The sequence below is a fragment of the Belonocnema kinseyi genome, chromosome 2, assembly GCF_010883055.1.
Source record: "Belonocnema kinseyi isolate 2016_QV_RU_SX_M_011 chromosome 2, B_treatae_v1, whole genome shotgun sequence".
Lineage (NCBI taxonomy): Eukaryota > Metazoa > Arthropoda > Insecta > Hymenoptera > Cynipidae > Belonocnema > Belonocnema kinseyi.
This window is the reverse complement of record NC_046658.1, coordinates 43,274,700-43,286,125: the sequence shown is the minus strand read 5'-3', so window position 1 is coordinate 43,286,125 and position 11,426 is coordinate 43,274,700. Positions and strand designations below refer to the sequence as shown.

Here is an 11,426-nt window from a genome sequence, read left to right as displayed (position 1 = left end):
ACGGGGAGCGGTGGGTAGAGGGGAAGTGACTTTTTTCGCCGGACGCGCCGTCTACATTTATGGCGGGCAACTAAGCCCACACCGCATCTACGTTTATAATATGGTTGGTCAAAGACTTCGAGACTCAGAAGACGTGCGCAAAATATACGTATAACCAAATTCTGAAACAAATTATAAAAATTATTAGCTGAAATCTTCAATATTAACTCAACTTCAGTATATACCTTTTTATTCTAGACGTCGACAGTGCGCACATGCCATGATTTTACGTCATATCCGTTTTTTTCGAACAGTTTTGTATCGAAATGTATGGAAAATATTGTAAATAAAAATAGCAAAGAAAAATCAATGTGTAAATAAATCAGAGTTTGAAGACAACAAATTTTTAAGTATATTCAGAAAAAAAGGTGCGAAAAAAGTGCGAAAAGTGTGGCGAGTAAGCCCATTATTTACATTGTTGACATCTGCCTTCTTCAAAAAAATGTTTTAAAATCCGGAAAAAATCACGGAAGATGATGTTCGAGGAGCAAAATTAGTGCACTAATCGGTGGAAAAGCGCATTCCTAAACAGCTTAAACGGTGGATAAAATATAGGAAACGGACTTTAAAAGGAAAAAAAGTGATTCAGTAGAAAGGTTAGTTGAAGTTGTGTTTGGCAGATATTAATATTTTCTTTCTTTGCTAACATTTGCTTACATATTAAATGAAGGATTGTTATCGGGGTTTCGAACCTCCTAAATTTTTTTAATAAAAATAAAATCTATTTAATACTTTCACTTGAGAACGCAAAACTATTATAGTTATGTATTTATAACAAGTTTATATGAAAGAAGGAAAATTTGTTTGTACATTCCTTATACCAGATAATCACTAACAAATGGCTTTTTATTGTCTAAACTTGAAAAAGAGAAGTAGAAAATATAATATTGTGTTATTTTATATTTGTATGAACATTAAATATTGACTCAAACAAAGTTCTGAACTGCAAATCTTGTATAAAAGAAAATATTAATACCTGCCATACAAAACCTCAACTAACCTTTCCACTAAATCACGTTTTTTTCCTTTTAATGGTGGGTTTCTACATTTAGGACATCGTTTCAGCTGCTCAATACTGTGCTCTTCTAGTGATTCGTGCACTAATTTTGCACCTAGAACATCATCTTCCGTGAGTTTCGCCGAATTTTTAAGCATTTTTTAGAAGATGACATATGCCAACAGATGCAAATAATGGCCTTGGTCGCCGCACTTTTTGCACGTTTTTCACCGTTTTTTTAAATAGGCTTAAAAATGTTCTACCTTAAAAATCTCTGTTATTTACAAATTAATTTTTTGTTGTTTTAATTAACAATATTTTTCATACATTTCGACACAAAACTGTTCGAAAAATATGGAAATGACGTAAAATTTCGGCACGTGTGCACTGCCGACGTCTAGAATAAAAAGCTCTATTAGAATGAACCATAGCCATATAACGGAATTTCCAAGAGTTTCACCACTCGGTTTTTGAGTATACACCATATTACAAAACATGAATAAAGATTTCAAAATGTTTCAAAGATTTTTAAATATTTAAAAGGATTTTGAACATTTTATAAAGGCGTGTTTATCATATTTTAAATATTTCATAACAATTTTACAAAGATTTTTAAACTTTTAAAAGATGTAAAGTGTTTCAAAGATTTTGAAAATGTTACAGTTCACCAGACTTCAAAGATTTTAAAACATTTGGAAGATTTGAAAAGGTTTAAAAACATTTTAGAAGATTTTTTTTTACTAATTATAGATTTCAAATAATTCAATGATTTCAACGAATAAAAAAGATTTCGCAAACAAAAATTTAAGAAAATTTTCCCAAAGAAATCACGTTCCGAGAATTTTTGTGTACACAGTCTAATATTGTGTTAGGATTGTTTTTAATTCGTAACTAATTAATTATTTGAAATGCGCGGTGAATCTTGGGGAACATAACCTTGTTACAAAATTTGGTTATACGTATATTTTGCGCACGTCTTCTGAGTCTCGAAGTCTTTGACCAATCAGCGCAAGATCACGAGCGCGGGAGATTTGAAAACCGAATTAAAATCGCCTATATAGTACTTTTTTGCATTACACAAACGCAAAACGTGTTGCATTTTATGCTAGAGTTTATATTATTATATTCCCCATGTCTACATAGTAAAATAATCGTCCTTACTGTATATAATAATCACTAACAATGCGAAAACTCAAGAACATTGTGAATCGCTTCTACGATCCCGACCCAAGATGGAACCCTTGAACGATATTTTATTAAAGAAAAAAATCTGCTCGCTGCGTGGACACGTTTTCTTTACGCGCTCGTCGCAAGGCTTTCCAGTTTGGGTGTGCGATTGTTGGTTCGCGCGCCTCGCGCTCGATAATGTATTCATCTAGCGTTATGCGCTCGGTCTTTGTGTTTCCCCACATTTGTGCACAGAGTTTGTCAAATTAAAGGTCAAAGCATCGGCAACAGTGATTTGGTGATTGTGAACTCTCGTTTGTTAAAGCTCCTTCGGCTTTAAGGAACTCATTCTCAACACGTGTATCATGCTTCGCACTTGATTTTGTTCAAAATCTAAACTTTTCTACAATACATTTAACACTTTTATACCAAATGTATTCTTTTTTCGTGTCTCATCTTATTTTTCCAAAAAATTAATTTCTATTATTTTTAAACCTATTCTTACGAATAAGATAAAATCTACTCGTTATATGTAAAAATTACTGTTAACAAATGCCGTTTTTTTTTGACTTAACAACTTTTGTCCATTAATTTTTTTTCGTACCTTGTGCCGTTTTTAATTTTTTTTTAGTAAACAAAAACTGCGCGTTATATTTAAAAATTGTTAATAACAAATTTGTGATTCTTATTGTACCAGCAACTTCTGCTGTATTTTTATAGCTTGTCTTGTTGGTCCAAAAATTTTTTTTCTTTATTTCTTTTTTTTTCTTTTATGATTAAAATCAAAACTACGCATCGCGTAAAACATTAGTTTTAACAAATTTGTATATATTTTGTTTGTATGAATAACTTTTATTCTATTATTTTTGTTCGGAGCTTGTGTCGTTTATCCAAAAATTGCAGTTTTAAATTTTAATGTTATTTTTTACGAATAAAACAAAGACTGCGTGTCCTATAAAAAAGTCCTCAGTAACAAAATTGTGGATCTTCTTTGAATGCACAATTTTGGTTTATTTATATATTTCGTATATTGCATAGTTTGACCGCAAAATTGAATTCTTTATTATTTTTTGTACCATCAAAACTTGAAATTTTTTTCATGAAATATCAATTATTTGTTATGATAATCTTTTAGGGTGTTTAAAAATCAAAATTGTTTTCCTCTTAGCTTTTTTTCATATCACACGCTGTTTAGCTTAAATTTTCATTTTTTTTTCAATTTTCTAAATGCTATAACGTTGGTAATTTTTTTTATCAAAAAAGTCATGAGAAGCAATTTTTTGTCTTTTTGAGTACTACAAATAAACGTACAGAGAATTTTTGAATATTAAAACGGCTCCAAAATGGCTGGTTACCGAACTTTTGATCATCAGTTTTCAACGCTGCACAGTGGTCAAAAATAGGAAAGGTTGGTCAAAAACCCAAAAAAAAAATTTTTTCCGAAGCGTTTTTTACTCATAGATAAGTCTCAGCAGTATATATGTAACTCATTGCGACATGCAATGAAAACAATATATTTTTTTCACTGGGCGATTGATTCGGAAAGTGAGACTTTCACGAGTAATATTTAACGCGTTTGATACAAGTGAAAAACGACTGCACAAAAAAATGCATAACTTGTGAAATAGTTAACAAATTTCTGTTTTTCAAAATGGAATCATCTCTGAAAAGTAAGTACTACAATATTATTTAATAGGTGAATCATGATTTTATTGATTGTAATTTTCAACAGCATTTAAATTCGGCTGAAATCGTCTCGAAAAAAAAACGAGAAGTGATATCATTTGATGAATATCAAAAATATTCCACTGAGTTCCACCGAGATATTAAGCTAAAAATAACGATTAAACTTTTCCTTATTACGTATCAAAAAACCAGCTGCTAATAGCTACGGTTTTGAGCTTATTCTCAATTTTTATTTCAAACTTCATATATGTCCATGACCTGCAAACTTCAAGCCCCTCTACATTGACAACCGATTCGGTTGATTAATATAGTTCCAACACGGCTATAATTTAACCGAGTTTCAATCCGATAAAAAAACAATAATTTTAGGTGGGTTTACTTAATACATTTTGCCCTGTATATTTATTAAAAAAATAATTTCGATCTTATATTCATGCAAACTTAACCTAACCTCAACTTGGACTTACTTCTACGAAACGGTGACCCGTCACTTTGCTTTGTTGGCTTATTTCTTATTTTTGTAATTAAAAAATTTGTATTAACAAATATTTTCTGTGCATTTTTTAGAACCTGTACATGACAATAAGACTTTTTCAATTATCAGGAAGAAAATATTCGATCTCGTAAAATCCAAATTACCTCGAAGCCCAAGAAAAATGCTTAGATATTATAGAAAAAGAAAATTTTATGAAAAGCTAAGAATCGTTTATGAGATGTCAAACAACACGAAGAGGAATATCAAAGTATTGCTCACTAAAATCTATTTAAAAAAATGGCAGAATGTTAGTCGGAAGGAGAGTATGAAAGTCATATTCTGCATTCATGATAAACGAGTGTGAAATTTTATCAACATTGAGCTTCTTTCTGATATTCTTATAGAATGTATCCTACTATATCAATTTTTTCTCCAGTTACTCTAAAGCTTCAGATAAAAAAATTCTATACAATAAGAGAGTCAAATAAAAAAATATTTTGAAAAACCGTGTATAGGTCATAAAAGTTCATAATATATACACGGTTTTATTAAATATTTGTTGAGTTTATTGTCTTATTGTATAAATTTTTCTCATTTAAAGCTTTAGAGTAACTGCGAAATATATAATGACCTTTTAGGGCCTTTATAAATGTCCGCCATATTAGATTCGTGGTTTATTTATTTTTAAAATAATGTTTGCCTTTGGATTCGTAATCAGCGACCATGAAAACCCCGTTATACCAATTTTGAAAAGAATAGAAAGTTTATTTAGCATGCTTTTTCACCATATTGGATCCGCCATTTTGTTTTCGGAATTTTTGAGATCAGATTCGTAATCAGAAACCTTCAAAACCACGGTGTACCAATTTTGAGAAGAATCGAACGTTTATTTAGCATATTCGTCCGCCATATTAAATCCGCCATTTTGTTTGTGGAATTTTTTTATCGGATTCGTAATCAGCACCCTTGAAAACTTTGTTATACCAATTTTGAAAAGAATCGAAAGTTTATCAAGCATACTTTCCCGCCATATTGGATCCGCCATTTTGTTTTCGGAATTTTTGACATCGGATTCGTAATCAGCGACCTGAAAAACCCGGAAGTAATTGAATTTAGCCCATTTTATGAACATTTTCTAATTTTGGCCACCTTTTTCCGATATTTGACCACTGCCCTACCGAAGGAAATCTCTGAGTTTTCTTTAGCGAAATAGCTTGGACCATTTGAGTCTATAAACAAAGTCGATTTGAAACAAAATAGTCTCGAAAATAGTTTGAGAGATTTGGGTCCTTTTCAAGATCCTTTTAGTGGCCGTTTTAAGAGTGGTGCGACGGTAATATAATGTTCCTTTTGTATTCGTCACGTACCGGGCGGGCAGAGTTATTTACAGTAGTTGGTCGTGGCTAATCCGCTCTCCCTTTTGAAATTTCTCTTCAAATTATTAACACTTTTTTTTAATTGATGAATTTTCTCATTATACTTATTTATAATTATAACTTATATACTGATATACAATTTTCTAGTAGAATTCAAAAATGTTGTCTTTTTTGGCGTGTCTCATTCCATTTACGAGAAACGTTCTATTAATTTCAATTTTAAGCATTAAAAAAAAGTTAGATATCTGAAGACATCGAAACCCATAGATTCCGAATTATTATGTTTTAGGCTGTTAACTATGAAATTAAAAAAAATCTACTTCTAAATTTTAATCCGAAAGCTTAACAAAGGACCCTTAAGTGTCGGCTACTCTATTCAGATAGCCTCTCTGCTTGTTATTTATGATCGTATTCTTTTTTCAATTTCGGAAAGGATATTTTAAAATTTAAAGCCTTCAGACCATTTAAACGAGCTTCCTGTTCCTTTAAAAATATCTACCTGAGTGCCTGCGGAGAATTTCTTTGAGAAAGAATTTTTAGTATATACTCAAAAATTATTTTCGGTAGGGTGTGCGCTGAAAGAGTGTACAACAGGCCAATATAAAAGATTAATTGTTTCAAAAGTTATCGCGTTCACAGATAGAACATACATACATGTATACATGTAGATATTTGAAAAAACTGGTGGAAGAGGGTCAAATTTTACATAAATCTAATACCTTGTCTTATGAGAATATAAAAATGATTTTTCATCTAAAATTGAAAAAGAAAGAAAGGTTACCAAAAAAGAGTGAGTAACCAAAACTAAGAACATATCTGTAGAGGTGATTCACACTATGTTCTTGAGCTTTAGCATTATTCAGAAGCATAACACTTGCAAAATCTAGTAGAATTGTGTATAACAATACATCACGTGATCAAAAAACTCTCGCTTTACTCAAATGTGATCAATTAAAAAAATATAAAACCATGATAAACAAATTAAAAAATGATTTTTTATTACAGCTATCTGTGTAGCAATGTTATTGATCCTGATAACGCAAAATGACTGATACTGTATTTTTAAATACTTTCAGCCTCATTATTGTTCGAAAAACAGATAATATACGTGCAGAAATCGCCCGATCTCTAAAGTAATACCGATCTGGCTCCGATCGAGGAAGATGAGATTAAGTAATTACCATGGAGAATAGATATAAGGAGACCAATCTGTAATGTATGGACTTTACCAAAAACAGTCACTTTTCTGTTGTCAGAAGTACGTACACCCACATGTGTAAAATGACACGTATAGTTCAGAACTTTCCGAGCGTGGCGTGCCAACCACACTTTTAAAAAAATATGGCCGCCTCCATTGTTTTTTTTTGACAGGTCGGTCGAACAAATAAAGAATTAATAATCAGACAAGGTTTTGTAAAATGTTTGTGGAATACAAAATTATTCGCCATGGAAGAGGTAGGTAATATGTTCATGAAAATATAAAATTACTTTTAACAACACTATGCGTGCGACAGGTATTCGACGCGTTTGTAACAAAAACAATAAACATACAACTCTTCAACACTCTGAAAGTCTTGTACACTATACACTTGAAACCACACTTATTGGAAACTTTCGCTTTTATACAGTGATTTTTAATTGTAACATCCTTGCCTTTATTCACAAACTATTAATTGTTCAATCATTATTTATTTACAGTTGACTCGCGTTCACATCGGCGGCCATATTTTTTAAAGTGCGGTTGGCACGTCACGGTCGGGAAGATTTGAACTATACGTAAGTGTGATTTTGCACATGTGTGTGTGCGTACTTCTAGCAACAGAAAAGTGTTCATTTTCAGTTCCACTAGTTTTTGTCTCCTTATGTCTATTCTCCTTGGTAATTACACTCTGCGGGCTCATTGAAACTTAAGCTCAAATAAATTAATAATTAATTAAATTGTTTTAGGTAAAATTAGTATATTTACCATTAGATGAATCAAATATTATTATATGATAAAATTGATCAAGTTCTTTTGTTTTCAATTATTATTTAAGAACTCAAGGTTTTTCGATTTAATGTATGGTTAGAATTATAAAATCTATTGACAAGAAATTAATTGCAGTATGCACAAAATTGTAATGTTTTTAGATTATGAGAATAAAATATGTGATAGATCGATTATGTTATTGAAACTTTGGTTCTGTATTAATAATAAATTCATTAAAGAAATACAATAAGGACAAATTTTCATAACACGAATTTCAGAATCAAAATGCAAAATGCCAATTGTGTATGAATTCCAACAAGAGCTATTTCCTCAATTGCGCATGCGTCACATTCGGCATCTAATTGGTTTTGCGCGAAGTTTAAAATGCTAAACAAAGTTTTTTCTTTTTTACAACAAACAATGACATTTCAACTCATAGAAACGTCCATTAGGTCAAAATTAATTAATAATTATCAAAATTAATTAAATGCATATTTTGTAAATAATATTTAAAATAATCAGAAATATTCAACTCAAAAATTTTCATTTTTGTTTAAAAGTTGTTTGGTCTATATTTCTTCTTAATAGACATAAAAAAAATAAAACGATCTAATAATTAATAGCTCATTTTTTTGGCGAAAATGTTATCTACAGTCACCTTCTCGAATTTTTCAAAAAGCAATGCAATTGACAGAAAATTGAATGTATTTATAGTAAAATGTCAATAAATTGTAAATCATAGGTTATTTCCCGATGATTTTCTTTGGAAGCATTCGAAAATGTCAAGCTGTAGGAAATCTTTTTGCGAAAAAACTTTTTTTAATTTGTTGAAAAGTTTTATAGACAAAATTTTTTTCAAGAAATTAAAATTGTTATTATATTTCTGGTCATCATCCATTTTTTCAAAAAAAAAAAACCTTTTCCTTTCGAATTTACTTATATTAAATCTCCATTCGTGAAATTCACGAATGGATTATAAGGAGACTGATCGTATACCAATCGGGTGTCCCGACCTGGCCCCGATCTGGGCGTTTGTTTCATCGGCGATCTAGCCCCGACCAGGATTCCCGATCGGGGCCAGACCGAGATTTCTGCACGGTTAAGAGCAGCGAAATGTGCAAATTAAAAAGGGATTAAAAATGTTTAATTTCATGGTCTATTTGGGGTATCCAAAAGTATTCAGAAATATATTATCGCTACTGGGTACAGAAAGTGACTTAGTTTAAGGGCATGTGACACAGCTAAATACCTATATGGTTGACCTCACTTTGTCAGTTCACTGAATGTTTTTTTTTTGAACCTAAGAAATTTTTTTGTAAATAAAATATCGAACTGAAACTTTGGGAAATGTATAAGAGTACAATAAAGTACGTTTAGGTACTGCATTTCGGTAGGAACTTCACTGAAAATTATTTTATCTTTTTTCTGAACCTCGACATTTTTTGAACGTTCGAACTTTTTTTATACATAAAATATCGGTCTCAAACTTTGAGAAATGCAAGAACCGAAAGAAAACTACGTTAAAGTACAAAGCTTAATAATAAAACATGTAAAAAATATATTTCAACAATTAATTCCAACGGCATCAGCCGGTAACGTTTTATACGAAAATACGAAACCTGGCGGCCACTAGACGAGGCTCTAGAGGGTTCGTATTTTCGTGTACAACGTTACCGGCTGATTCCGTTGGAATTGACAAAGATATCTTTGGAATTGATTATTGAAAATTTTTTTTTACATCTTTTATTATTAAGCTTTGTACTTTAACGTAGTTTTCTTTCGGCTCTTACATTTCTCAAAGTTTCAGACCGATATTTTATGTATAAAAAAAGTTCAAACGTTAAAAAAATGTCGAGGTTCAGAAAAAACATAAAATAGTTTTCAATAAAGTTCCTACCAAAAGGCAGTACCTAAACGTGCTTTATTGTACCCTAATAAATTTTCCAAAATTTCAGCTCAATATTTTATTTACAAAAAAATTTCTTAGGTTCAAAAAAATATTCAGTGAGCTGATAAAGTGAGGTCGATAATATAGGTATTTGGCTGTGTCACATGCCCTTAAGGGCATGTTAGTTAGTTATGTCAGTTAAGTTGGACTTCAAAAAAAGGGATAACTTTTTACACAAATAGTCATTTGTTTGATGCAATTTATAGAAACTTGATCTTCTTTTCGAAGTCTAACTTCAAACCGAGTGGAAGGCATATATGAATCTCAATCTATTTTATTAAATCTAAATTTTAATAAAAGACAGTCAATCAATATTGAAAAAAGTAAACTTCTCGAGATAGGCTTTAAGGTGGGAAGGTTCACTCTATAGTGTATAGGGAGTAGTTAACCAAGAAAAAAAGCAATGTGGAGTTAAATCGAGCGTACTCGCGATTCGCGTGGTAACCAAGGGGCGCGCTTTAATTCCCCGAGTGATGCGCAAAACCGCACGCTGGTCTCCTGGAAAACCGTAACGTCATCCTAGAGGTCATTAGGCCGAAGTATCTGGTGTATACTTTCTTCAATTAACATTCCGTCTATCGACAGTTTTAATCGAAGCATGTCCAGGGCGAACAATCGCTCGATACTTGGGCCCTTGATTCGCGTGAGTCTTGAGCAACGCAGCATGATTCGCTAATGTATGCGTCGGCAAGTACACTTTTTCCCGAGATTTTTTCATTGCTACGCCATTTCAAGACGTTGTGCTGCGCTGTCCAGCAGAGTGCATTGCCTGTCCAACACCCACGGTGGTCCGTGGCTAGGTGCCGATTATGTCCAAGGGAGATGGTGCGATGAATACGACTCGAGCCAAGGAAACGGAGGATTTTTTTCCAGTACGAGATATTGAAACAGATAGTAGGGAACTCGTTACTCTGAGGTATGCAATGAATTCTCATTTCAATTTTGCGAAGTGCACTTTCACGTGCAATTCTTGTAATTAGTCACATTCAGGAAAGGTTACTTCCATTTTTTTCGAGTTTACTTATTACTTCCATCTTCTGTAAGTAGTTATTAAAGCCCAGGAAAACGCAGATAGTATTTTAAAGAAAAATATTCCAATTTTATCTTATAAGTGCAATTCAGTAGTATTTAATGTCAAATTTCAAGGAAAATAATATGAAACACAAAAATAAATACCCACAAATTTTTAATTAACTATATTTTTCAGAACGCTAGCTCCAAGAAGATCGTCCCAATCAGCGAGGAATTATTCACAAAACTCTATCGATTTTTGTAAGAAGCCTATAGTATTTATATAGAATATCTATTGGTGGAAGTAGAATCTTTATCTTTACATGAAATTTTTAATACAGCTCTAAATTTCGAAAGATTGACTTTTTCTGAGATGGGAGAAAAATTGTTCAAAATAAGTCAAATCACTTATCTTAACACCTCCTATGAAGCCATTAATGCAATCCGCGATATTAAATACGCCTGGGTGGTAACAAGTAAAAAATACCTTCTTATTTATTAAAAAATATACATAGTTCCTAATTTTCATTATATGCTTTCAATCATATACGAGTAAAAAATATAAGAAATACTTTTTGTTTAAGACAGCCGGTAAGCAATCTGAGAAAATGAAAGTCACTAGCAGGCTTGTGATGTATTACTTGATTATTTTCTCACTCTACATTATAAAGTCCTGTACTTGGGTCGACCGAAAGCTGCTGGCTGGATTACTAAAAATGTTACTTGAATCAAAAAAGTAAGGTTGATTCGCATTTATG

At 31.7% G+C, this 11,426-nt stretch overlaps 1 protein-coding gene across 2 annotated transcripts in view; it reads left to right on the top strand.

Moving 5' to 3' along the window:
* Positions 1-9,929: 9,929 nt before the first annotated feature.
* LOC117167503 overlaps positions 9,930-11,426 on the top strand; it is an 18,637-nt gene continuing 17,140 nt past the window's right edge. Inside the window, exons 1-4 of one of the 2 annotated variants that reach the window (XM_033352497.1) lie at positions 9,930-10,573; positions 10,865-10,929; positions 11,010-11,144; positions 11,257-11,404. In XM_033352497.1, coding sequence (XP_033208388.1) covers positions 10,467-10,573; positions 10,865-10,929; positions 11,010-11,144; positions 11,257-11,404 — 455 coding nt within the window. In that variant the 5' untranslated portion in view covers positions 9,930-10,466. The remainder of the gene's footprint in view (positions 10,574-10,864; positions 10,930-11,009; positions 11,145-11,256; positions 11,405-11,426) is intronic. The other variant, XM_033352498.1, reaches the window with a different exon arrangement.